The 27,731-nt window shown below is 37.0% G+C and overlaps 3 protein-coding genes across 3 annotated transcripts; all 3 read left to right on the forward strand.

Moving 5' to 3' along the window:
• The first annotated feature begins 1,846 nt into the window (after positions 1–1,846).
• On the forward strand, positions 1,847–11,195 carry mrps15 (mitochondrial ribosomal protein S15). Its single transcript, XM_061717256.1, has 8 exons — positions 1,847–2,076; positions 8,770–8,832; positions 8,938–9,013; positions 9,119–9,167; positions 9,292–9,376; positions 10,060–10,118; positions 10,432–10,623; positions 10,853–11,195. The coding sequence occupies exons 1-8, from the start codon at positions 1,962–1,964 to the stop codon at positions 10,952–10,954; spliced, it is 741 nt and encodes a 246-aa protein (XP_061573240.1). The 5' UTR covers positions 1,847–1,961; the 3' UTR covers positions 10,955–11,195.
• Positions 11,196–13,227: 2,032 nt separating this feature from the next.
• On the forward strand, positions 13,228–14,630 carry LOC133441088 (cornifelin-like). The gene is made up of 4 exons (XM_061718476.1): positions 13,228–13,281; positions 13,788–13,968; positions 14,090–14,226; positions 14,437–14,630. The coding sequence occupies exons 1-4, from the start codon at positions 13,243–13,245 to the stop codon at positions 14,539–14,541; spliced, it is 462 nt and encodes a 153-aa protein (XP_061574460.1). The 5' UTR covers positions 13,228–13,242; the 3' UTR covers positions 14,542–14,630.
• Positions 14,631–19,366: 4,736 nt separating this feature from the next.
• oscp1b (organic solute carrier partner 1b) lies at positions 19,367–25,865 on the forward strand. Its single transcript, XM_061718477.1, has 10 exons — positions 19,367–19,579; positions 21,106–21,260; positions 21,493–21,660; positions 22,078–22,158; positions 22,263–22,366; positions 23,185–23,313; positions 23,626–23,695; positions 23,909–24,048; positions 24,165–24,228; positions 24,834–25,865. The coding sequence occupies exons 1-10, from the start codon at positions 19,468–19,470 to the stop codon at positions 24,951–24,953; spliced, it is 1,143 nt and encodes a 380-aa protein (XP_061574461.1). The 5' UTR covers positions 19,367–19,467; the 3' UTR covers positions 24,954–25,865.
• Positions 25,866–27,731: the final 1,866 nt, after the last annotated feature.

Here is a 27,731-nt window from a genome sequence, read left to right on the forward strand (position 1 = left end):
AATAATACAAATATTTCATTTAGCACTGAGTACATTCCATTCAAAATCCCATCTGATGTGAATCACATTGAATTACGCATGAATCACATTTAAAAGTATGATGGGCTGTGCATGACTAATTTTCTCACATGGCTAAATTTGAAATATTAAGTAAACCATATTAATAAAAATTGTTCACAAAATTTCAAACAAACTAAAGTCTACTACCCAAAAGACTTGCAAGGTGAGATAATATATGTTCAGTCTTCATGGGTGGATGGAGAACGGAAAGACTATTTCACTAAAAATGCACATTTATCAGTGGAGCAGTATTGATTAGAAAATATGTGTGTTTCCTATGGCTAATGTCAGTTTAGTAATGGTACTTCCTGAAGGCAATAAGATTAATTCATTCAATAAAATACAAATAAAACAGACTTGTTTTTGATTGAGGTCAATTTGCCAGGCTTCTTCTAAATGTCACTGCCTAAAAAACAGAACAAAATATCTTTAGCTGAAAAGGCAGCTACGTATATGTATACTATATGTATACATATAGAGAGGCATTGCTGCCACTGTTGCCTCCTGCAGTCGGGGTTCCTCCCATCTTCTTTTCCATGCAGCTGTTCCCTCGAGCACATCTCTGCATCCTCTTCTCTCACACCAACATACTTCATGGCCTTTTTCCACCACATCCAATAATCTCCTCTTTGATCTTCCTCTAACCCTCTCTGCTGGCATATCTAACCTCCTTGAACTTCCCCAAATTACGTAACATAAGCGCCTCATCATTCAAAAGTGTATATGGGGGAAATGTAGGCTAAACATATCTTAGGTAAAAAAATAATATCATTATTGTTGTAGATAACTGTCTTATAAGTGTGATAGTAGTATTCAAACATGTATAATTGATAACGATTCTAACATAAAACTTGAAATTCTGGCATTCACTTTTTATATTTATTTTTCAAATAGCTGTTATCGTGCATTATTGTTTTCATGGGACTGTCCGATCGATGTGTTCTGGGATTGTCAGTGTGGGCTAGTAGCATTCATAACCAACTAGGACAGCAGAAATGGTGGCAGTCTTTATTGGGTTAAGAGGTCAAACCTGATAAGGTGGTGGTATGCACATATTCAATAGCTGTATTGGAAAGTATACAATCAACAACAACTTGCAGAGAAGACTTACTCATAGATATTTATCATAGTTTATTAAGAATACACAGATGTGGCATAGATGTAGCCTACAGTTCTGTTGGGTACCAGCACATCAGGGAGTAACAGGGAATGAGTTTGCTAATAAATTAGCAAAAATGGCATTGCAAAAGGAAAACAATACCAGTTCCACTAGGAAAAGGAGAAGGTAACGCAGTAATAAAGAAGAAAGGAATGGAAATATGGCAGAAAAGGTGGGAGGAGGATCAGAAAGGACAGGGATATCACAAAATACAAAACGTCTATCATAAAGAATTATACAGAAAGGAACAGAAAGGAGGAAATAATCATAACAAGACTCAGACTGGACCACACAGGTTTAAATGGCACTTTGTATGTTATGGGAAAAAGGGACAGTGAGAACGGTGGAATAAAAGAAAATAGTGAACATATTCTAATGTAATATGAAATAGAAAGAGAAGCTACAGGAAAAAGTCAGAGAGGCAGGATTTGAGGGGGATACTGGGAACAGAGGGAGAGGGGGTTGAAATCCACAGAAAGGCACGAATTCATTTCTTAAAAGACACTAGGCTGATAAATAGAATTTAAAAAACAGGCTAAATGAAATAATGTTACACACTCTTGTACAGTAGGTGGCGGTATGCACCTTAAAGTTGGTTGCCATCCGCCAATAAAACAGAGAAGAAGAAGAAAAATGGCCAAAATGGCGACCATCGTGTAGGGGTCGAGCGTGTTTACATGTAACCAATTCAAAACCCTTTTAGGGATATTTATTTTCTACGTTGTCATATATTCTCAGAGTCATGTTAATAAACGTTGGGTTGCGGGCCGTTCTGAGGTCGTCCTCGTGTATTTTAGCGGAAAGGGGCGCTCTGTCCTGGGCGAGCAGCTCGGCTTCACCAGCAGCGCTTAGCAGTGGTAAGTGAAGAAGAAGACATTATGGTTCTGCGTTAAATCGACGCAGAGCTACGGCGTAGGGTGTGCGTCGCCGCGTACCCTACGCCGTAGGCTCTGCGTTGTTGGTACGCGGACCATAAATCAGCCTTTACACTAGTCACATTATTTTAGTGAAAAAAAAACACAAAATATAAATTACACAAACCAGAGTACATTAGTAATAATAGCCTATATAAATAAACACGTGCATAAATATGGCAATGAAAGAGGGAAAAAAAATGCTCATTATAAGTTCTATAAATAATTATCATTTTACTCTTTTATCTTATTTTTGTAATTTTTAATTTACAAATTTAATTTTTATTTTTTTTCTCAAAATTATGTTTTTAATGTACATTATTTATGTTTATTCTTTTTATTTTGGATTTCTAAATTGGAGCGGGGCAACACAGTAATTTCCTGCAAGTTTTTCTTCACTTCTGATTAGAAATAAAGAAAAACTAAACAAAACAAATAAGATTTATGTGTGTGTGTGTGTGTGTGTGTGTGTGTGTGTGTGTGTGTGTGTGTGTGTGTGTGTGTGTGTATATGTGTATATGTGTGTGTGTGTGTGTGTGTGTGTGTGTGTGTGTGTGTGTGTATGTGTGTGTATGTGTATATATATGTATATGTATATGTGTGTGTGTGTGTGTGTGTGTGTGTGTGTGTGTATACATACATACATATGAGAGAGAGAGAGAGAATTGGTGGGGTATCATTAATAAGTTATTTCATTTTATCAACTCATTCACACACACATTTTTGTTGTGAGATGGCAAAATATGTCTGGAAACATGACTGCTGAAAAGTGGCCCAAAAGACTATTGATGCTCATTTACTAGTAATTCAGGACTGTTCTATTAAAATCCATATTTTACAAAGGCAGTGTTATTATCATCATCAGCGTAAGTTAGATGATGTTTGAGTTGTTTGATTTTAGCGATATTTATGCATATGAAAATAACTCAAGATAACTCAAGCGTCTGCTAAATGATAGTAGTAGTAGTAGTAGTAGTAATAGTAATTAGGAGTTAATGATGATTGATTTATCACACAGTTTACAGCCACCCTATACACCATGCATAACATTAGGATATCCATCCACCCATCCATCCATTCATCCATCCATCCATCCATTTAAACCCACTCTATTTAGGGTTATCCCAACTGTCTTCGAGAGAGAGGCAGGGGAACAACCGAATAACAACACTATTGTTGTTATTATCATCATCGTTATTAGTAGTAGTAGTAGTAGTAGTAGTAGTAGTATTACCATTATATGAGGTATCTGAATAGTACATGAAATAAGGATGTGTAAAGTACTACATTATCTCCTATAAATCTTCTATTGTGTGCATCTTTTCTTTAGCTTTAAATCTCAACACTTTAAAAAAAGTAATACTAGTTTTGTATCTCTGTTCAGCAGAGATATATCTTTGTCTTTAACTGTATGACATACAGTACTTTTGATTAAGTTGACTCTTTCAAAGCTTTTGTTTTTAAACTTTGTTTTAAAGGCAATAATTCTTAATATGAAATGAAAAAGGTTTGGATTTTTTCTCTCTTCCGTGTCCTTTCTGAATTTGCTGGGAGTTTGGTTATGCGGTGCAGTTTATGTTGGTCAGCAGTCGGCCTGGGGCCTGTTTCACAAAGGAGGTTCAACAAACTGATTCAAAAAACTAACTCGTACTCCAACTCTGAGTTAAGAAACTCTGAATTTTGGGTTTCAGAACAGGTTTTCAGAGTTAGTTCAGTTAAATCTGAGTATGTTGAGTCTGAGTTATATAAAAAAGTTATTGAATTGAACGCCTTTTATTGTCATTGTACAACGTACAAATTGTACAGCTTTTTCCTGTGCTCAGTGCAAAACAATTTAAGGAAAAAAAAAAGGTATGCAAAATAATAATCTAAGAATAAAAAGTATTGAAGTATTTAAAAAACTATGCTAACTGTACATATAGTTTACTTATACAGTATTTGTTCAGGATGTTGGTAGCTTTTGGAAAGAAACCTTTCCTCAGTCTGTTTATCCTTCCTTTTAAGTTTCTGTAGCGGCTGCCAGACGGCAACAACTCAAACAGCTGAGAACTGGGACGTGAGCTGTCCTTGGTGATGTGGCGAGCTCTGCTGAGGCACCGGGTGGAATAGATGTCCATCAGGGAGAGAAGATGACAGCCAACGGTCCTCTGTGCTGTTTTGTCTGTCCTCTGAAGCCTCACTCTGTCTGCCTCAGTGCAGCTCCCTGTGTCTCCCAGGTGGAGACAGAGTACGTCAGCAGGCTCCCGATAGAAGGCCAGATTGTTCCTCTCGAGGACTCTCAGGAAGTGGAGATGCTGCTGAGACTTCTTTATGGCATCTGTGGTGTTGTGTGTCCAGGAGAGGCCATCAGAGATCTGGACCCTCCAGAAACCTGAACACGTGGACTAGGGCTGGGCGATTTTGGACAAAAATAAAATCCCGATTTTTTTCTCTGAAAACCCGATTTTCGATTTCGATTTTTTTGGTAAAACTACAAAAGACAATGGAATAAATTGTTTCAAATATTTTATCTTTATTTTTTAAAGAAAAATAGCAAACAAAGTTCCCTATTGGGAATGAAGTGCAATTGAAAGATACTGTAAATCATCCTTGAGTTTAGTAAAGTGACAACATTTACAATTTTCTTGACCAAACAAAGATGACTAGACGAGCTCTGTCTGTAATGCAGCCAGCTGCAAAAAAGGAAAATCGATTTTCCGATTTTCCTTTTTTTAACATCATCTTGATTAATAAATCTGGGTTAGGGTTAGGGTTAATCGCACAGCCCTAACGTGGACCCTCTTCACACACTCGTCGTTGATGTAGAGGGGAAGTGGCACGGGTCTGTTCCTCGTGAAGTCTATGATGATCTTTGTTTTTGCTGTGTTCAGTGTCAGATTGTTGTCTGAACAGCAGGTTTAGAGCCTCTGCACATTTATCAGTGGAGTTCAGATACCATGATTCACAATGGCAACTCATAGTGAGTGTGAGTGAACTTCCTACTTCAAATCGTGCGAACTGAACATCTTAGCGTAATCATACAATGAATATGATCATAAAGTGAAACAAAAATATAATGCGGCTACTGCAGCGAAGGAAAGGGAGTAAGCGTGGGAGAAAATGTCATGTGAATGCGTTGATGAATTAAATATTTAAGGACCGTTTATGATGCAATACTTGTAGGTGCAATCCAAAGAGTGGAAATGAAGAAAAAAAAACAAACCTTAAAATGTTTTTCAGACAGGTAAATGAAACATAACATGCTCAATTGTATTCACTTTAAAAAAAAATTCAGAGGAATGGAAAAATCAAAAGTGAAAATTTAAGGAGCCGAAATGGGACATATTGGTGCAGGCAGTACATCCAGTCACAATGGTATTTCATTCAATGTATTGATTCATTCCAGACATGTCAAAACCATGTTTCTATATGCATCGATGTACAAATAGATATACATATACACACGTGCATACACACACATATTGAGCATACAGAATCCCTTGTAAATACATTTATATAAATAAATGAATTAATGTATTTTAATTGAATGTACACAAAAAAAATCTATATATAAAAAAAAAAAATCTATATATCTATATATACATAGTACATGCACACGCATAACAATACACACAACACACAAATCATGTTTAACATGTCTGAAAAGGGGTAGGAAGAAGTCAGTTATTCCTACTCCTTCTCCAATATTCCATAATTACATTTTATATCCATCTGGTTTTCCAAGTCTTATGAATTTATAAAAAGAATATATAAAACAACAGGTAAATCCTAAAAGGAAATTTCTTTTCAAGTGGGAGCAGGATTCACGATATCAACTTTTACATCATGGTAATTATGCTGACTTAGTGGCTACTGGAAACATTTTAAACTGTAACGTGAGTTTAAAAATAAAAGAAAAAGGTGGGGTCACTCAGGTCACTTTTCCCAGTTCTGCATCATTTACTTTCTGATAAAATGTTGGAAGCTATGTTTTGTATCCCCGTCGTTCTTAAGAAAACAGAAACTTAACAGGAAATAAATTACAGCTAATAAAATGAATAACCCAAGGTATTTTGTATGAAGTATGAATGTGAATGTGGGTGATATTTATCATGCACTAAAGAATTAGATCAGAAGTCTCTAAAATGCCCATTATATGATTGATTGTCTGACTAAATTGAACTCATTTTAGCTTTTTGAAGGTGAGGAGACAAAAAGTAACTCGGGGCATGTTAAAGTAAACCTGATCTTGACCAGATTTATTTCAGTCAGTTACCAAGGTAACAGACTCTGTATAAGTTACCTCGGTTTCTGAAACTGGCTCAGTGGACCCATGTTGTTGGGTTAGGTAACCTCGTTTTATGAAAAAGAAAACTCCAAGTTACCCTGAATTCAGGTTAAAGATACTCAAGAGTTTCTAGATCACCCACTTTTAATAGACTCATGCACAAGGAGGATATCTGGTTGTAGATACAGAGATGTGGTTAGATTAAGCAGATAATATACAGGGAACGCTGCTGGTGTTGATGTATTTTCTAAAATATATGCACGTATCAAGGACAAAATCATTTGAATAGTACATTTACTAACTTCCAATCCTGTTGTTTTAGATTCAATAAAGAATCTTTCCGGATGAAGCCATGATCTTAACTGGTTGTACCCGGGAGCTCCCGGTACAGGGGGCATTTAAGAACATAAGCCTGAGATTAGGCCAGGTGTAAAAGGTTTAACCCAGAAAAGACGTGTTCTTAACGTGTATACATCAGCAAAAAAAGAGGGACTGAGATAATATTTCTGATATAACTATGCTGTTTCTTTCACTTTTTAGAGGGATGTTTAATCTTTTAATAATCTAATAAACTAATTAAGTAACTTAAACGTAAATTAATTATAATTTTCATGACAAACTTTTCTACACATTAGACTGACGTAAAGCCTTTACAAAGATAAAACTTAAAGTGTAATTTAACTTCAGTCAAGTGTACGTGTGATTACTTCCCCTGTTGGTCTTTATCTGCTCAATCCGGTGCAAAATCTTTCTTCATCATTATCATCATATTGAATCTATCATCTAGAGAAGCTGTACTGTCATTTCCCTTTTACGTATACTTGATTGTGATTCGTTTTTCTTTTGCTGTCAGTTACAGATGTAGCCGTCTTTAAATAGAGATCCTTCTGGTAATAACTTTATTCGCAGACCACTTTTCTTCATGTCTCCTTTATGAATGTCTCCAAATTGGGGGGAAAACTGGATTTTCAATGGAGACTAGGCACATAAGCATTCAGAGGATATTACCTCCTTTGTTGTGTTCATGACACTGAAAACTGCTGTTCTCTAATCAACTCCTATGTGCGTAGTTGTGTTTTATCTGGGGTGCAGGACAGATGTGTTGCATTGATTATCTTGGTTGCACTCTTCAAATCATTCAATCAGTCATAAAGTTTCAATTTGTCTGCAAGTTGTGTCATCATACTTTTCACACGACTTCTGAAGATTCTTTTCACAGAACTGAAATGGTTCTCGCATTATTTAAGCTCACAGTTGAAAGGTTTGGGGCGTTGAACTAAGACGGAGGACATTTTCCTCAGCCATTAAGAGTGACCACTTGAGACTGTAACACAGAAAAACAGTGCTCTTCTGTTTGAACAAATTGGCTATTTTCGCTTACAAAATGATTGCTAAACCGGTCCTGTTAGAAAAGTAATTTCCTTTACAGATTGTCCTGTAAGGCAAAACATTAGCACTGATTCTAAAACAAAAATTACTCCTAAAAGGGTACACTTTGTGTCAGAAACGTCACTGAATTTAGAACTTGTCATTATCTTAAGCAAATCTAATATTTCATCATCAGCAATCATTAAAAAACACAGCAAATTTGGAAAACTGGTCTCCTTTTGGAAAAAAATTGGACTTCGTTTTAAGTCGACTTAAGCCTGTAGATGTAAAAATGTCCTAAAAAGTCTTCTTGAAAGGTCTTTCTAAAAGGTCTTTCTTCCACTCTGATGCAAATTTGCAAATAAAAGGGAAGTTTGTCTGAAAGTGTAATCTTCATCACCACACATCCACTGAAAGGATTTTTCAGATTATATTTACTGATTTAGCTCTAAAGTTCTGTAATGTATATTAGGACATGTTGACGTAGCCCAGCATTTTGAAACTACCAAATGTATTTTTGCTAAAACTTGTTTGTTTAAACGCATTTAACATATAAAATAAACGAAAACTAGAACTATGTTGGATAATGAATGAAAACATCGCTTTGTTTACTTTTTCTTATCTGAGTTGTCTTCCTGCAAATGAGTGCTCTTATCCAAGTACATGCGCGAAACAGGTGTACTACATCGGCATGGATAAGAACATAAGCAACTGGCATTGGTCCTATTTATTACATTAACATATGCTCCAAATTGGAAAATTAAGCAGTTAGGCACCACCTTAAATGATCGATCCTATTCAGAGTCCACATGGACGAACACAAGTATGGAATCCATGAAACTTGCAGTCAAACCCACATGGGACTTATTTTGCAGGCAACTCTTATACATATACATGTTGGCAGGTTTCATTCACAAACCATTCTGTTTTTTTGTTCATCTGACTGTTGATCCTCTTTGTAAATTCACTTCATTTATTGTTCTTCTTTTTCTTGGTTCCAGGAAACTTTGCAGTTCCACAACCAGTGAGATATTATGCTCGGGTTGCAAAGAAAGTCAAAACAGGTATTTTACAGACGCACTGTCATTACCAAACCATGTTTACACTGTTTGTTGTTTTTTTTATTTTCCTAAAGAAATGTTTTCATCTGAGCGTTTGTGTTCCTGCAGGCTCTGAGAGCCAACTCAATGATCTTCCTCCAACAATGCTGAAGATGGATTATGCAGCCGTCCCTCTTGCTCAAACGTAAACGTTCATATATACGCAACAATCCCAGATGACATCAGTATTTACAATGGTGTATATGCATTTCATAAATATCCTCAGACTCCAGTGTTTTTCTTCTTTCAGGACTGATGATCTTGTCAAGCGTCTTATTTCACTGGAGCTTGCGAGTCATGTAAGGACTCTGAACACGTCACTGTGATGTTTTATTTTGAATGCATCTGATTTTCTCAGGAGATAGACATGAACAAGCAGTTTACAATGAGTTACTAATAATACTGTAATGTTCATATCTTCAGAAGGAAAAGCTACAACTGAAAACCGAACAGCTTGTTGCAAAAGTTCAGAGGGATGAAAATGACCGCAGGTCACCGGAAGTCCAGAGTAAGATGCTAATTTTTAAAAATTATTATTATTGTTGTGTTGTACACGTACACTAAAATTAAAATATATAACGGAATCAAGATATGATCAAAATAGGCTTTAATTCAAGGGGTTTCACCTACATATGTTATTTACCATTTAGAGATTTCAAGTATCTTGACAATTGACAAATGCAGAAGCAGAGGTCTGGAGTTGATCTCGGGTATTGAGTTGACATTTGACAACTATTTGACTGGAGACACCAATATGAGGTCCATAGAGATCTCAGTGCAAGTGAAGGAGGCCATCATCAGATGGAAGAAAATAACTTAAATCTATAAGAGAGATAACAGAAACCTTACACTGGTGACCTCAACAACATCCAAAGGCCTAAAAGTTAAACTTAGTTACAGCTGACGATCAAAGAATCCTTTCTTTGGTGAAGGAAAAAACACCTTCACAACATCTGCAGAAGTCAAAACTACTCCAGAGGAGGAAGGTTAAAAATGTTGTAATTCCTAAATGGTAAATGCCACATTTTTGTGAAGCTTCTTAATTTAAAGCTGAAACTCTGCACTTTGGTCAAACCTTGATTGTTTCAAATCCATTGTGGTGGTGAATAAAGGCCAGATCGTAAAACTCTGGACCTAGCTCTACGTTAATTGTCTGAGTACTGAATCCCATTCTGACATTTCTGTTTTCAGTTGCTATTTTGACTGCAAGAATTCGAAACTATCAGGAGCATTTGCAAAAACACCACAAGGTGAGCTGAAGTAGATTTTCTCTTCTCCTTTGCACGCGGAGCAAACCGTTGCTATGTACACAGATTGGATAAAAAATGACGTAACATGTTTCAGCGCATTGGACATGCACCACAGCAGCATTCACGTATACATTTCCTGCCTGAGTTTCTCTTGTGTGAGGCATGTATGTCTACAGGATATCCTGTGTACTCCTCTGCATGAAACAAAATAGTGTGTACGCAAAGCCACGGGTGGAAGTTTCCATGTTACATCACAGCTTTTAGATGTATTTTTATTTCTTGTGGGTCACATTTGCGTGTTATTTCATTGCAGGACAAAGCTAACAAGAGGCGAATGCTCATGTCCATTGACAAAAGAAAAAGGCTTCTGAAAAACCTTCGGTTGGTTCGCTATGACGCCTTTGAGAGGGTGTGTGAGCAGCTGGGCATCACCTACACCTTCCCCCCAGAGTACTACAGGCGGGCCACCCGCCGCTACCTGGCCAAGAAAGAATTCTGCCTTAAGGTGACAAACAAACGACCCCATAGTTCTTATCACATTATATTTTCCATACATTTCCATACAAAAACTCACATTTTGTTGTATAGTCGTGACTCCCTTGGAGAAGACCTTGTTTTGTTTTTTGTGTTAATGCGGTTTGACAGGTTGTTTGTCATTCGTTTTTCTTTTCACTGTTTGGTCTGTTTTTGACACCCCTTCTAACACTTTGTCACATCTGTCTGTTTTTTCTCAGGTCTTCCAGGCTGTTCAGAAGCAGAAAGCAGAGCAGAGGCTGAAGATGAAGCAAAATCTTGGCCCCAAACAGACAGAGGAAGCCAAAGCAACAGACGTTTAAATGCAATAAAAGGCTGTACAACAGTCAGTTGCAAATGCTTTTTGTCGCCTGTTTCTTTTTTTTTTACTACAACATCAAATGTGTAAAAAGCAGTGGGTGTTTAAAAATAGTTTGGTTTTGGTCATGTTAGGGCGTTCTTATCACCCTCATAGTACTGTGTTTGTTTTCAGCTAATTATCAGAATCCTCTCAAAATGTCAGAATTTGATGGAAATAAAATGCCTCGTAAAGTAAAACTGAAACGAACTTTGTGATATTTTTTTTTTCTTCGTTGAAATAGGACACACCACAACAACCACATAAAAAAGACCTGAAAATGCAAAATGAGGGTTTAATTTAAGATGAAGTAATTAGAATGGAAGTGATCCATTACAAGCTGCAGATGCGTGGAGAAGGTGATTCAACATTCAATCACTGGGAGAGAACTACTAATAGACTGCTCTGTGTTTAGATGCAGTCCACAATGTTGGTTTTTGGTCACATTATTGGAATTGGATTTCATCCAGTTGCTGTCAATGTTAGCATTCCTATTGGATGCAAATTATTCAAATATTTAGTCACTACTAGTACTACACAATGCTACTCCTCTCTGTTTCAGCTCAGTCTTATTTAGTAAAGTTATACTATAAGACCAATGAGAGCATTGTTTACAATAGCCAGAGAAGCCATACTAATTATTTTCCTCCTCCAAGGAAAGAATGAGTCTTGTTCTTTTAGATTTGATTTTCATTTCCAGGGGCCAGAACCAACAGATGCAGAAGAAACTGGACATCCCTGGATCGGCATACAGCAGCGATACGAACCATATGATAGCAGCCATCTTGATTGTCTTGACTTGTGGCTCCACTGGCTCTTGTATGAGCCATCAACAATATATCCGGCCTCCGCCTGTTGCAGTTGGCTCGGTACATCCTGTACCAGTAGCAGTGGCTATGAATGGGAGCAGTCCTGGAGCAGTTTCATGAGAGAATTTTAGCAGCATGAGTAGCTGGTTCGGCTGCAGAACAGCCGTACCAAAGTAGTTACCAGGAGCACCACTGAACCCAGTTTTAAAGAGGAGGTTTCCTCTATAGCTACTTTTATAAAGAGAGCCTGGAAACAGAGAAAGGACAAATTATATGAAAATTGAGAAAGGATCTGATCTGTAATGTATAAGTGGATATTATAATTTTGTGTTTGTGTTTTTATTTGTACACAGTTGATGTTTGTTTGCTGGCGTAGGGTATCTGTGTCTTGTAAGCCCTTATAGGCTGGGCATCTTAAAGGTGTATGACACATAAATAAACAATTAATTCATTCATTCATTCATTCATTCATTCATTCATTCCCAGTGTAGTGATGCTGTTCCTTATTTCCTTTTGACAAAAATGGGTGGCTTTTCCGGATGTTTTCAGTTATATCTGGGCTGCAAAGTAGAGTTCCAAGATAGTGTTCATCCATTCATTTTTTGTTTATTAATGAACAAAGCAACAAAAAGCTATCACTGCCTCTACCTTGTAACCTCACTTTATACTTTCCACGAATTCCACGTATCTTTCAAACAGTTTAACAACTTTTCAGCCCAGTGTGTGTTTACTGCCAGTAAAGGGGTTTTATTAAATCTAAAAATGAGGTCCACCTCTTCTTTTACAAGCTGCACTGGAAACATGCTACTATGGTTTATTAAACCTCAGGCAGTTTGACAAGGGGGTATGGTGTGTTTTTGGGTGACGTGTGAAAATGTGATCTGAACAATTCTCACAACTGAATGAGTTCTCTGAACTGTGCAGATCTTATGCGAAATTGAATCATTAACTTCTTCAGAAGACATGTAGACCTGCAGCAGTCTAACGGTGTAAGAGGACCCAAGGTTGGCTTGACCCGTAATATTTTCTTTAATGACAAGCACAACACATCTAACTAACCAGCATAAGAAGAGCATTCCAGTAACCAAGGCAACAACAGATTAACTGCCGGCATTCTACGTTAGTTCTTCTATATTTGACTAAAAACAATACAGCATTTCTCGTTAATTGTCCCACTTCGAATCACCACAGATCTTTGTCGTCCTCAGAAACAGCAGCTTGTTGCCAACCCATCATTTCACAGCTCAAGCTCGTCACCGTTTCCTGTGTGGTGTGCAGTTTGTCAGTTTGATCAGGAGGAGTTCAGACGCTCAGAAACTTCTGGTAAGTGACATCTTTGTTTCCCCTCGCATTAGGTTGACGAACATTGTTAATTTAGTTGTACTGAAATTTCTCATTAATTGTGCAACCAAACTATTCCAGGGGCTTTTATGGTCTTCAGGTGATGTATTACCTACATAATCACTTGCAAGTTACTTTGAAGGTAACAGTTTATTTACATGGCTCTAAGAACATCCCTGTGTCGCTCAGTTCACATTTACCAGACATTTCCTATGGAAATATAATTTTGCAAACCAGTATTTTGAGTCGAAGTGTATGTAATAAACAGAAATTTAATTTAGTTTTTCTGTCTTGCAACAATTTCAAATGATAACATCGTCTGAGCAACGTTAAAGCGATGAGAGGTTGAAATGTTACACACTGAAGAATTTTCCAGAACATAAAAAACAACTGACAAAGTGAATGGATGAAATAATTATTGTGGACAAAACAAAAAACTTCTCAAAGCTCACGAACCAGTTCATAAAGACTGTTCTGTGTAACTGTGTAACTGTGTAACTGAGCAGGCGATAACCAACTCGACGTGTGTTGTAAAGAAACCCAAAAGAAGTCCAAATATTTGGAACTGACACGTCATATCCAAGTAATTCAACCATATGGAAAGGTTGATTTTTGTCATATCCTTTTTATGTCTTTATTTTTTTGCAGGAGTGTTACCAGCTGAATCTGTCTTCTTCACTCTGCAGCCAAGTCAAAGCAGCACATCTGGTCGTAAAGATGTCCAACCCAGTGGTCACTCAGCAACCTGGCGCAGGGGGCTATGGGACAAATGTTCAAACAGGAGAATGGAGCACGGGCTTGTGCTCCTGCTGCAGTGACTGTTTGGTCTGTAAGTACAATCCTTTCTTCGGTTCACCTACCAGAGAAACACTTGCATGGTTTATTACGTTCAGGGAGATATTGTTTTGCATGTTGAAAAATTCTTCATAAATGTCACCTCCGTCATTCAGGTGCCGTTGGTTTTTTCTGTCCACTTGCACTGAGCTGCTACACGGCAAATAAGTATGGAGAAAACTGCTGTTTGGGTTGCATACCCGGAGGAATGACAGCCATGAGGACTCACATGAGGCTGACTTATGGTATCCAGGTACGTCACAGATTTCAGACTTGTCAGAATATCCTGCAGCATTTTTCAAATAGGAGACAGACAGTTTACAGTGCCTTGACTCTTAAGAAAGGAAGGGACCCTAAGATGGGAAATGTCTTTGCAGTAAAAATTGAGAAACCTGACTTGCACCACGATTTCTTCAGCTAACGCCCCATGTAGTGAGTATTTGTTGCAATTTTTCCACCGCAGGGGACAATACTGAACGACGCCCTCATGACCTTTTGCTGCGGGGTTTGTGAAGTGTGCAGGATGGCCCGAGAAGTCCGCATCAGAAATGGGGACGTTTCAGTGTAGCAAGATGTTTGATGGACAGCACGTCATGGAAACCTCGCAAGCTGTTCATGCTTAAACTTTCTGTCGCTGTAAATAAAATGCATTATTAAAACCCACCTGATTATGATATGAATTATTTAAACCCAAACATGAGTAACTACATTGTGACTTAAAATGTAATCCGTCTGTTCATTTCATATACTTTTAAATGTGGAAAAATACACATATAGTACAGATCAAAAGTTTGGTCACACCTTCCCATTCAAACAAATGGCTAAGTGTCTCCAAACCTTTGGTCTGTATGTATGTATATATATATTATATATATATATATATATATATATATATATATATATATATATATATATATATATATATATATATATATATATATATATATATATATATATATATATATATATATATATATATATATATATATATATACATATACATATATACATACATATAGTATGTATGGTATGTATGTATTGTAACTCAAATTGGAAAGGTAGCTAATCACATTACATTACATTCAACTTTTCTGAGCTGCAATCCTTTAATGAACTATATTATTCAGGTAAATACATTTGAATTCAATTACATTTTATTTATATAGCATTTATTACAATAAAAATGGTCTCTAGGTGCTTTTCCGAGGTTATAGATGGAGGTTGCCATTTTAGGGGAGGCCTGCCATTTTGAACCATCTGAATCGTCAACCATCTGTCTCAACCGATGGTTTTTGTGTCAAATAACTTATAATGGAGTTTTGCAAAGTCGGTAAGCTACGTGTTGACAAAATCTGTCTGCAGACAGACTGACAACTGCTCACAGCCTCTCTTGCGGTTGTTCCTGCTAATATACGACCACATTTAGTCATGATGACACATGCAAACTAGATTAACAAAGCTGATTCAGATGACTCGGGCTTCTGCTAATAGGTTTTTTTGTTGTGATTTGTTGCAACATGCGCGCACAGATGTGTTAATAGTAAGAATGTAATTTCAGAAGTGCAGTCTTTTGTAGTTTGGCTGTATGTTTGGCGTGAGTCCAAAATGTCTTAAGGATTGTATTGTGTTTACTGCATATTTATCCATAATTTAACAGACGTTTAGTAGTAACTGAGGAGCTTAAATGTAACCTTAGAGAAAATAGTTCTGATAATCAATTGACAAAAGAAATTATTCTCCTCCAACTAAGTTTGATGCCAGTTAGCAGCAATTTGAAAGTCTAAGAACAATGGTGTTTTTTCTGTGTTTAAATTGGTTATTTTAATTCTTCTTTTAACTTATTTCTGTCTATGCTTGGGAGGCCTTTGAACCGCCTATGAGCAAGATGAACAAACTTAGCTTGTCATGAAGTGGTACCGTAAAGTAGCCAATGTCAGTGACTCACAACTCAGTGAACCCAGGGAAGTGCACTGCTGTCCAGATAAACCCTCTCATTGATCACTTCTAGCTCCAAATAAACCTAAGCTGGTGGCAAACAAATGCCACACTTAAGGCATCAAAAGAGTTGTCCACATATCAATGGGTTACATCTTGTGGCTAGGGTTATCTTTGACATATAGCCACAGTATGTGCAAAAAAGCGTGTGCTACGAGCTATTACTGTGTTGCATTTAATATTAGCGCCTCTAGGACCATTATAACAACAAACTCATCTGAATTCATTTCTGTCAGAGGAACTGGAAAAGGTTGGCCAGGAGGTTTAAGAGTTGGGAAGAATGCAGGATGCACTTTTTCAAAGATTAAGAAGAAAAGAAAGTGTATTAAATATGTTTGATTGACTGCTTTGTTTCATCAGCTGCCTCATTTTTCTCAAGCCAGGTTGCCTTTCATAGATCCGGCTTCCCAGAGCAGGCCGGTCTCCCCAGCTCATAACCCGAGCCAGTTTGAATGTGGTCAATACAGGCAGTAACAACAGTTTTTTTTTCCAATAATGACTGAATGTAATAGCTGAACATGTAAAGGTGGATGACTAACACAACCAGTAAGATATGATCAGTGCTGCACGCCCCTTCTGGAAATGAACAGAACTGCCATTAGTGTTACTTTCAAAACAGTGTCATTTGAGGAAGGAAAACTAAATCGTTCCAATACTTTCTGTAATGTCAGTGGTAGAAATGGAAGAGGTCAAAGAAAGAACCCTCCAAATGTTTGTTTTCCCTCAAGATGAGTCGGCTGAAACTGTAATGATTCTTAGTATCAAGACTAACATTTTGAATGTGACACCAGAAGGGCAAGTTTTAAGAGTTTTAACAACAAAGGTAAAGACTGGTTTTCTTTTTCATCATACATTGTTGTTCATATGAAGTTGTATTTACCTATTTTATAAGACCAGATGCCTCTCTATGTCTTGATAGGTCAAATCTTAGAACTGAAAAAGGGTTATTCGTTTTCACATCACCGCAAAAAGAGACAAGAATACTTTTTCAGCTGCTGTCCTACTCGACTATTAGACAGTTTTGTCTTGGTTATTGTTCTAGAAAAGAGGCACATAATGTCAATTTAATACCGGTAACATAAATAGTAAGTTGTGCTGTGTTAAAGTCATGCATAAATGTTATTAGGTTCAACTTAGTAACATCTCTTTCAGATAATATATACGTCAAGGTATAATATGCTCATTTGATGACTTGGATGAACTGACTTTTTTTTCTTTTTAATCGCAGAAATTACTCAGCAAGTGACAAAGCAGACTGTTTTTCTTTATGAAACTTAAGCCCTTTAATATTCGCAGCAAGCTGTTGACTCGGTGACTGAAACAAACTGATCAAAATGATATAGAAGGCTAGCGCTGCTGCTCCGCAGCCCCTCTTACTGATTGTGCAAAGAAGAATGTTGCAAGATAATAGATAACACTGCGCATACTCTACAAAACACAGTGAAGCAACTGAGAGTCTTTGCTCAGACTTCTACAAGTTTGTTGCAAAATACAGCAGTAAAGATAATTTCTGCCCAATAATATAACTTTTTACAATGACTCTTTGTGGTGACCTTATATGATATGAATATGAATACTTTATTACAGACTCAAAAGGTTCCATTCAAAATACATAAAATTACAGGTCACACATTAAAATACATGCGAACATCTGTTCCAATGTTTCCATAGTCCAGATGTGTACCTTGTATCACTCCGTTTGATGTTAGTGAGTGCAGTTATTAGACAATTTTCTGACTCATGGAGTCGACACATAAATTTAAACATAAAATTCCTCAGCAGAGCATGGAAGGTGGGGACATAACAATTAACAAAAAAAGTGCTTGCACTTGTCCATCTTGGAAGCTTAAGGAGGATCCTGAATGCATCATTATATGCTACCTGCAACTTCTTTAGCTTAATATTATAATATTTACTTGCAATATGTACTTACTTAATATTTACTTGCACTAATTTATTATGCAAGAATATCATTTATATTTGAGGAATGATAAAGAACTTAACTGAAATTATTATATTAAAAAAATAATTATATGTAATTTTTGTAGTGTGCAGTGTTGATTAATTAGAACTTCCCCCATTCTCTCATTTACATTTCATACTCTGTCTCAATCTTTTGGAAACATAGTTTTACAAGTGGTTTATTGTGATGTGATGAAAAATCAGTGGATAAAAAGTTAAGATAGAAACAGTACATGTATAATTTTCGTAAACCAGGTGGCCTCAGGTTTGAATCACAGATTAACTCAACTCATCCCAATCTCCGTTCCCCAGCACACCCACAATACTAGACATAAACACCTTATTATAGGGGAAAAAAGTAAAATTGTGGGAACAACTATGAGTGTTGTGTGTCGGGGACCACAGATTTGTAACGAGTTGAAAAATAGCCTTAAAAAGTCACAGTCTCAGTCAGAATCATTTGTTAAGCTCATATATATAAATGTACACTTCGGGACCACAAAATGTTTCATGTTAAGTGTTTGTAATGTGATATGTTGTAATGTAAGTGGTAGTCTAGTATAATGTGCATGTTGTATTGTTGTATTGTTGCGGTCATGGTAGGTGATGGTCGGTGATGCCTCTCAGTGTGGACGGCCACCCATAGGTAGTGTTTTCCTCACCTGGATCGTTAGTGCTAAGCCATGTCACCAGGCCACTTACTGTGTGTGTGTGTGTGTGTGTGTGTGTGTGTGTGTGTGTGTGTGTGTGTGTGTGTGTGTGTGTGTGTGTGTGTGTGTGTGTGTGTGTGTGTGTGTGTGTGTGTGTGTGTGTGTGTGTGTGTGTGTGTGTGTGTGTGTTCACATGTGTATGAGAGTGAGTGAGTGTGTGTGTACGCGTGGGGGGTGGGGTCGTATGGGATGTTTTAAATTGTGTTTTCTCATTGTCATTTTATCCTGCATGTAAAGCACCATGTGTTGCAATTTTTAAATGTATGATATGGTGCTATATAAATAAATTAAGTTTAAGTTTAAGTGTGTATATAAGTGCAAGTGCATGTATGTATTCCTGTCTACTGTATTTATGTTCATTGGCTCCTACCATAAGCTTTTGATAGCTTCTCCAGGAGACCAATTCACATGTGTGAGTGTGAATAAATCAAATCAAAAATCAAATCAAGTCAAACCTCACAAATTTCCTTAGGATTTGTAGGTGCACTTGGATGTCCCTTTTGAAAGCATGATTTTCGTTTACGTTTTAATTGATTTTAATTTAAATTAAAATACATTCAAAGCTTAAATTTGAATTTGAAACTTAGAATAAATAATGTTAAAAATTATCTTCATAAAAATAAATTTTCTTTTTTTTTCTTCTCTGACCGCTTGCGTATTACGTCATTACGTCACTCCCCTGTGATTGGCTGTTTGCTTCGTGGCCTGGCAACCAGAAGAGGCTTTACCAAACAGACAGACAGACAGACAGACCCCCCATCATCATTACCATCAACCAGACGTTATTGACTTTTTCTGACAAAACATTCGACATTTTAAATACCAGCATGTCTTCCAGGACTCTGCCGCTGCTCTTCATCAATCTCGGAGGCGAAATGCTTTACATCCTGGACCAGCGACTTCGAGCTCAGAACATCCCCGCTGACAAAGCTAAGAAAGGTAGCGAGTTTTGCAGCTATGCGGCTAAAGGCTGATTTATGGTTCCGCGTTACACCGACGCAGAGCCTACGGCGTAAGGTACGCGGCGACGCGTACCGTACGGCGTAGGCTTGGGGTCGATGTAACGCAGAACCATAATTCAGGCGTAACAACACAAATGACATCCTGCTGTAAAACAACAAATACACATTCAGTTTAATATAATGTTGGTCATTTGTAATTTTCTGTTAGTCATAAAACGTAATTCAAAACTCTTGGGTTAGTTTAACTGTATGTCGATACATTAACCTACATACGGTAGTTAGTATATTTGGAGCTGTACAAGACTGTCTCAGAAAATTAGAATATTGTGATAAAGTTCTTTATTTTCTGTAATGCAATTTAAAAAAAACAAAAATGTCATACATTCTGGATTCATTACAAATCAACTGAAATATTGCAAGCCTTTTATTATTTTAATATTGCTGATTATGGTTTACAGTTTAGGATTAAGATTCCCAGAATATTCTAATTTTTTGAGATAGGATATTTGAGTTTTCTTAAGCTGTAAGCCATGATCAGCAATATTAAAATAATAAAAGGCTTGCAATATTTCAGTTAATTTGTAATGAATCCAGAATGTATGACATTTTTGTTTTTGTAAATGCATTACAGAAAATCACAATATTCAAATACAGACAGTCCTGTGTAAGACAATATTGTTCTGCTGTCTATTAACAGGAAAGTGCAATTTCAGATCTTTCACAAAACTTTACAGATGATAACATCAATTACATTAAATTATATATTATGTATATAAAAATAAATTTTTCTACAGTTTGGGATTTCCAATGAGAAATCTGATTTTGAGAACACACTTTAATGTATATATCTTCTTTCAATTCATAAAGTTTCTACAATAGCCGCCTGGATAGAGGAGGACAGAAAGAGAGGTACTGCTGCAAGGTTTAGTTTAATTATGCACTCATGCAGTAGAAGCTCTTTTGCTCTGCTTTGGCCTTGCTGGAATCCATGTGCTGCTTAAACTATAGTATTTGATTAATGAGCAGTAGTCGAGACTTCATATGCACAGACCAGTTCACAAGTAATGTGAACCTCAAATGCTCACAGGCTGGTCACCAACTTCATTGGCTGTGAAGCTCTTCACTGTTAAGCCACATTATGCGTAAATTCTGAGACTCCAACCGAATAATCTATATATTTTTTATTGTTTTTATTGTATACACCAAAATGTATTCATATCCATGTTTTACATGACTAATCGGTTTCTGTTGGTGGGTTGAGGTACGTTTGTTATTTTTTTAAAATATATATATATATAACAGATATGCAACCAAGTAGAAAACTGTTAATGTCTCACCATGCTGCAGCTTTATTAGGACCAGGTTATGAATGAAGTGCTTTATGCAAACACAGTATAGAGTGCTTATCTGCCTGCTTCTGAGCTTACCATTTAAAAAGGACATTTGCCTAACTTTTTGGATCCGTTTTGGGATTTTTCTTCTTGTTTTTGTCTGCGTTACTAGTTATGAATGACATCATTACAACCATGTTCAACAAAAAGTTTCTGGAGGAGCTTTTCAAGCCGCAGGAGCTTTATTCCAAGAAGGCCCTACGAACTGTTTTTGACAGGCTGGCCCATGCATCCATAATGAGGCTCAATCAAGCTAGTATGGACAAGGTATGTTGACTATGTAAAGAAGAAACATGCACCAAATGGCTCTCTCCTTCTTTTGTTAATTGTTTATAACTGTATTATATTTTATAAAGTTTTAGTTTCTATATTTGAGGTGGTAAAATGTAATTGATCCACAGTTTGTTTTTTTTATATGCTGTTTGTGGCTCCCTCTGCTGTTAATTGTACAACAAAAGCACAAATGAGTATTAATATTGTATCTGTCCTCTCTTCACAGCTCTATGATTTGATGACCATGGCTTTCAAATATCAGGTACTTCTTTGCCCCAGACCAAAGGACATCCTCCTCGTCTCCTTCAACCACATGGATGCGATCAAAGACTTTGTGAAAGACACTCCCAGCATTCTCGGCCAGGTTGATGAAACTTACCAGCAGCTCGTGGAGGTAAATATGGGACTTGATCGCTGATTGTGTTTGTCATTAACATGACATTGTTATTGACATATTTCACATGGCCTGTTGGTTTTGCCTGCAGTTTGCCATACGATGTTTGATTTTTTTTTTTTCCCTCATATTAAATTCAGTACAATTTTAAAAAGTAATGATAAATGGCTCACAATTATATAGTATCTTTAGTATAAAACAACTTTACTGATGATACATTGATGAGCTGATGATACAGTACAGGTCACTGCTTCTCCTCTGGCAAAAGTAAAGAACATGCAGGAAACCAAGAGGAAACCTGTATCAGTGTTAGCAGCAGACTCCTGTGACCCTAGATAGAAATGTGTGGGTATAAAAACAGGGATGGATGGACTTGACACCATACATATATTCATATTTATATGTTTTGCCTTTTAGATGTATACCCCATTGTGTAATGGCGAATTCCAGCTTATTAGACAAACTCTTCTGATCTTCTTTCAAGACATGCATATAAGGGTAAGTCCTTTTTTATTATTCATTGGACTCTATTGATTTAAATACATTCTTTTTTTTAAATTAATTTCTTTCTACTTTTTTCCCTCTGCCCTTTTCTCTGTTAGGTGTCCATTTTTTTGAAGGATAAAGTGCAGAATTCAAATGGCCGCTTTGTGCTTCCCACCAGTGGTCCTGTGCCTCATGGAACACAAGTCCCTGGGTTGATAAGGTCTAACAGCACACATCCCTTATTTTCCCACGGATCAAAATACTAAAGCAGAACAAAGGAATAATTTTTTTAAATGTTAAAATATCAGATGTCACTTGAAAGAATGTTTGCTTACTTAGGAAGCATTCTTTGCTTCCTAAGTAAGCAAAGAATGCAGCTGGAGCAGATTCCCCCTCTCTGCTATTGGCAAAAACCATCCAAAGTAACTCCCATCATTGTGGGACAGCTGTACTGTATATGGTTTTATGGCAAAAAGTTACACGTCAAGATCGACAAAGCTACCTCACAGACTCAAGAAAGTAAATTCGGAAGAAAATATGAGCGAATCATAAAAGTGACCATCCTGTATCAGGACCTTCTGAGCTAAAAATTGCAAACATTTCTTTTGTGCTCCTTGAGGACACAGATAAAATAAGTAGCCTTGTTTCTAAGATTTGCTTTTAGTCCCTCCTCTGACATCTCACGCTTGCCTCTTTGTCTTTTATATACTATGCTGGTTGTCTTACTCCAACAGCGTAATCTGATGTTAAGTAGTTCTATCTGCAGCTAAGTGCATTACAGAGGTCAAGCTGAACCAGTGTGTGACTAATTTTAGATGAGTTGCATGTTTAGCTTGTATTTGATCTCTGAAGTATCGTATTTGCTCAGTGAAATAGTAAAACCATCAAAGAGGCAAGACATCATACCATCATAGGTGCAGCTTCATTTGAAAATAACCAATTTTATTTATTGCAAAAACTAGTACATTATTCCTTTCATTCAAAAAACATTACAAATATTTTTGTCCATGCTGTTGTATTTTTTTGTGGTCGTTCCAGGATTTTTAGTTGTACTGGCGAGGAAGTGACCAGACAGCGGTTTAATAATGGAGGAAACTACGCTTCTGCACTCCGCGAAGGGTCTTTTGATATTTTTGGAGATAGAGTCACAAAACTGGGGACAAACATGTAAGGCACAGGACATGACTCATAGTTGAACATTACTTTCTGTTTTTATGCACTTGAGCAGTTTTATTAATATATTACTTGACCAGGTAGAAAAATATCTTTAAAGGTCTAAATTACAAACATGAGCAGGTTGACGTCACCTCTCATCCAAGAGGCTTCAAAAGTCAATAATTAATAATGATTTCCTAATATCATCATTTTGTCGAGAGATATAAAGAATTGTATCTTGTAAAAACATATTTTAAAATTACTTTCTAGGCTTACATTAACATAAGTGCTTGTTCTCTTTTTTTTTTTTACGTGTTCATTCAGGTACAGTGTAAGCCGCCCTGTGGAAACTCACATGTCTGGCACGTCTAAAACTTCTGCCCAGCACACAAAGGTAAATTTTTTGTGTTTTTTATTAATACATAAAGATCATTTATATCCACAAATATGATCCTGTGATGTTTTGCCTCTGTGTGGTGTCCTTGGTACATAACATGAAAGTGACCCTGCTGCACAACTTTACATTCACGTTGCAGTGCCATCATCAGAAGCAGAATCTTCAAAATAATAAATGTACTGAAGTGAATGACTCATCATGTCTCAACAGGTCAATGCTGCTCCGAACCCTCTGGCCAAAGAGGAACTGAATCTGCTAGCCAGGCTAATGGGAGGTTTAGACGTTCAGAAACCAGGACACAAAGACACTGGCTTCCGAGTAAACCTTTTTGCCACAGATGAAGAGGAGGAGTGAGTGTCCTGACACGTCGTGAACCGCATTTAATCAGATGAAATTTTTATCTGCAGCACTTAATTTGTTTTTAATTTACAGAAAAAACTAAGATTGTAACTTTCTTTTGCCACAGAGAAGCATTAATGTCGAGACCCGATGAGTTTTCATATGGAGTCATAAACATCCAAGCAACAAAGGTAAAGAATACTGATCTGATTTTAGTTTGTTATTGACAAGTCGCGTGACCATGTCATCACACAAAGTGCACTGTACCAGATTAAAATATCTCAGTTTATTCATCGCTCTTATCACTGAATAAACTCTACATCGGACCTTAAGAGAAGATGTACTGCTTATAGGGCTACTCTGGAGTTTACTCTTGGTGCTTGTTTTCTATAATTCTCCTTTAATTTGCGGTGAAGTCAAACATATTTGAAAACTGAATCAGGGTCTGCAAGAACTCACAACATGCCCAGAACCTGTCTTTGAACTACTTGAACCACAGCAGTCATATTGACCAATATGAGTTCAGAATTCATCAGGACTCTTGATTTCTTTTTTCTCTAATATTTAACAAATCAGGTAGATTGAGGAGAAATCATGCAAAATGCACGTGCCCCAACACATCAGCCTCACAACTGATTAGCTCTCTTTTCCCCTTGATAAGCAGCCTCTATGATTAGACTACAGTCAATGATCAGCAATGTGATTGCTCTGTCTGTCTAACAGGATTTACTGTAATAAGGTTTAACTCCCTGTTAACATTGCAGCAAAATCACTGGTGAATAACGTTGTCTTTCAGGACCAACAAGCCAATGCAGAACTGACTAAGATCATGGGAGAGTTCACAGAGTCTGGAAACCAGTCTCCCACTGCCAGCAGCAAAGGAGATGACCTTTTGGCCATGATGGACGGTCTGTGACATTGTCACTCTGTCATTAACGCCCAGGGGGTTGGACCAATTGTATTACAAAGTCTACACCACTGAAGATCATCCTGCAGTCCGTGTCTGCAGATACACGCAGCGACCTCGCATGCAGCCAGAGGACTGTCTTCTCGGGTTGCTTTTAAGATGTTGATGTGAGCAGGTGCTGCCAGTGGTTGACACATAAGCAGCTACGTGATTTGCAATTAACAAAAAAGTTGATGTGGTGATCTGAGCTTCCAGCTGTTATATGGTGTTACAGTTTGCTTCCTGTAAGCGGAGAGCAGATACAGTGGAACAAGGTGTACACTAAGCTTGAAGAATAGCAGTGTGTTAACCGTGTGTTTGTACCTTATTCAAGTTAAGGTAAACAGAACATGTTTACAGACAGTGTCTTATTTAGAGTTTAAGTTAAATATTGCAATTCATGTAAACATAGCGTGATTATATCATAAATATCAGTCGCAGTCACAGTATTTTTATTTTTCACATTTTATTCCCGTTGCAAGTATCTTATCTTATACACATGGTGAGAAGGGTTTAGTTCAATACTTCTGTATGCTAGTTAATGACTCGTCTAACGGTACTGTGGGAGAATCAGAAGACAATGAAGTGCTCTTCCTATTTTGGTTAACCCAAATCTTTATTTTGGCTAGAAATCAGCTTTTTTCCATCAGAATTTTCAACCTTTATAAGAGTACGAGGGCCAACTTTATACAGTAAAAACTTATTTCACTATCCTGTCATGTCTATGAATGCTGAGTGGAAAGAAAGGGTTTCTTTGTGACTGCATTGGTATAATAAAGAACAATGCAAAAGAAGAAACTATAATATTAAAAAATATTCTGTTGCAAATTGTATTTATTGAATGTATCATCTCGTGTATAGGAAATTACTGACAATATATAAAATCACTGAATCTGCAATTTAATACTTAGAAATAGATGAATAAATATATTTTTCACATTTTTGAAAACCGATTGCAGACTTAATAGTTGCTTACGCTTTTGAAGTTGTAGTTACTGCGGTGTAGCAGAAGAGGGCGCCATCTGACCTTTTTCAAAATCTACCACTTGCATGTTTATGTGAACTCTGTCAGAAATCAGATGGGAAAAGAAAATATAATTTTATTGAAGTCTAAATCTTATATCAGGATTAAATAAAAACGTATCTAGTCATTCTCTGATTTTAAAATAGGTACATGCGACCTTGATTGAAGAACAAACCATATAAAATGACACGGTGCAATTTATTTATTTGAGAAAATTCAGAAGCTGTTTGAGAAAACTAAGTGTGTGATTCAGTGGCACTGTCTTGGTGTTCAGCTAGTCTCTGATATATCTGCATGGATGAAGGAATTCCACCTTCAACTAATAGCTCCAATAATTGTCTGTTTATCATTCCAGATAATCCGACTAAAATAAAGATTTAAAATATCAGCATTGAAAAAGCATCTAAGGAAGTTTGCTAAAAACTTGGATTTAATCAATTGTAGATTGTGGTAGATTGTGAATAGCTGTTCTTCCAACACATTTTCTTAGTTGTGTTTATTTGCTCTTTACAACATATAAGTCAACCCATATCTCAGTATGCAACCCAAGTCTTGCGAAAAGCCATAGTTATCTTTATCTCTAGCAGGTCACCCTGCGGGATCAGTCAAACTCTTACACATGGTCCAGAACAAGGCGCACAGTACATAAAAGGAAACATGTTTCACCACTACTCTTTGACCTCCTGTGGCAACCAATGACTGCCTATATCAAATTCTAGTGACTAATGCTTACATAATGAATGATGGGCCTGCACCCAGAATGTAAACTCACTCGCAAAACCTTATGCTCCTTTCCAACCACTCTATTCTTATGATCCCTCTTGCACAGGGTAGTTTCAGTCCAGTCTTCGCACTTATGGTTCTACTAAATGCTAACTTTGAGAATCTTGTGAGGACTACTCTCTTTGCAGAGCAACTCCTCTGGTAACAGGAATAACTTACACTTGCTTTGGACGTCTGCTTCATCTATCCTGGCCACCCATCCTAATTCTTTTACTACTTGATGTAAAGCAGAGACAATCTTCAGGAAGGGAATGGGTTTGGCTCCCCAGGCTATGCTCCATCTGTGCTATGGCTTAAATAGATTAAAATAGATTCATCACTTCATGCGTGTACCACAGTTTTGTAATGTACGGAAACGTACATGTTGTTCCTTACTTGTAAGTCACTACAGATAAAACAGTCTGCTAAATTACTGTGTGTGTGTGTGTGTGTGTGTGTGTGTGTGTGTGTGTGTGTGTGTGTGTGTGTGTGTGTGTGTGTGTGTGTGTGTGTGTGTGTGTGTGTGTGTGTGTGTGTGTGTGATAAGGAGCAACAGCTGTTTCTCTACAATTAATGCTGATGTCTTTTCCTTTTGGCATTGTGTTAACAAACCCTTAAATTTTCCAGACTAGCAAAATATAAAAAATCTATGATTGAATAAAGGCAGTCTCACACTTGCTGATTATCATTAAGTGCATTTTATGAGCAACACCTCGGTGATACTTATGCCCATACTTCCTTCAGAAGCAGAAATGTGAACGTTACTGATGAGTACCAGAAGATATTCACTTACATCGTGAAACATAAAGGTAACTTAAAAAGGGTGTTGGCTACTTTCTGTTTCAAACAACTACCACTCAATAACCAAATCAGATCACTAAAAGCAACGTGTATATTCTCCACTATGAAACACAAACCACAGTGGAGATCGCCATGGCAACAGAAATAAGTTGCAAGCACGA

This window comes from Cololabis saira, chromosome 3, assembly GCF_033807715.1.
Source record: "Cololabis saira isolate AMF1-May2022 chromosome 3, fColSai1.1, whole genome shotgun sequence".
NCBI lineage: Eukaryota > Metazoa > Chordata > Actinopteri > Beloniformes > Belonidae > Cololabis > Cololabis saira.

What these genes read in the sequence shown, in the direction of transcription:
- mrps15 (XM_061717256.1), top strand. Translation starts at nt 1,962, where the DNA reads ATGTTAATAAACGTTGGGTTGCGGGCCGTTCTGAGGTCGTCCTCGTGT. An exon ending in TGCAAAGAAAGTCAAAACAG is followed by an intron (nt 8,833 to 8,937) that starts GTATTTTACAGA and finishes GTGTTCCTGCAG; the next exon opens with GCTCTGAGAGCCAACTCAAT. An exon ending in CAGGTCACCGGAAGTCCAGA is followed by an intron (nt 9,377 to 10,059) that starts GTAAGATGCTAA and finishes TTCTGTTTTCAG; the next exon opens with TTGCTATTTTGACTGCAAGA.
- LOC133441088 (XM_061718476.1), top strand. Translation starts at nt 13,243, where the DNA reads ATGTATTACCTACATAATCACTTGCAAGTTACTTTGAAG. An exon ending in CTGCAGTGACTGTTTGGTCT is followed by an intron (nt 13,969 to 14,089) that starts GTAAGTACAATC and finishes TCCGTCATTCAG; the next exon opens with GTGCCGTTGGTTTTTTCTGT. An exon ending in GGCTGACTTATGGTATCCAG is followed by an intron (nt 14,227 to 14,436) that starts GTACGTCACAGA and finishes TTTCCACCGCAG; the next exon opens with GGGACAATACTGAACGACGC.
- oscp1b (XM_061718477.1), top strand. Translation starts at nt 19,468, where the DNA reads ATGTCTTCCAGGACTCTGCCGCTGCTCTTCATCAATCTCGGAGGCGAA. An exon ending in CAAGTCCCTGGGTTGATAAG is followed by an intron (nt 22,367 to 23,184) that starts GTCTAACAGCAC and finishes TGGTCGTTCCAG; the next exon opens with GATTTTTAGTTGTACTGGCG. An exon ending in CTTCTGCCCAGCACACAAAG is followed by an intron (nt 23,696 to 23,908) that starts GTAAATTTTTTG and finishes ATGTCTCAACAG; the next exon opens with GTCAATGCTGCTCCGAACCC.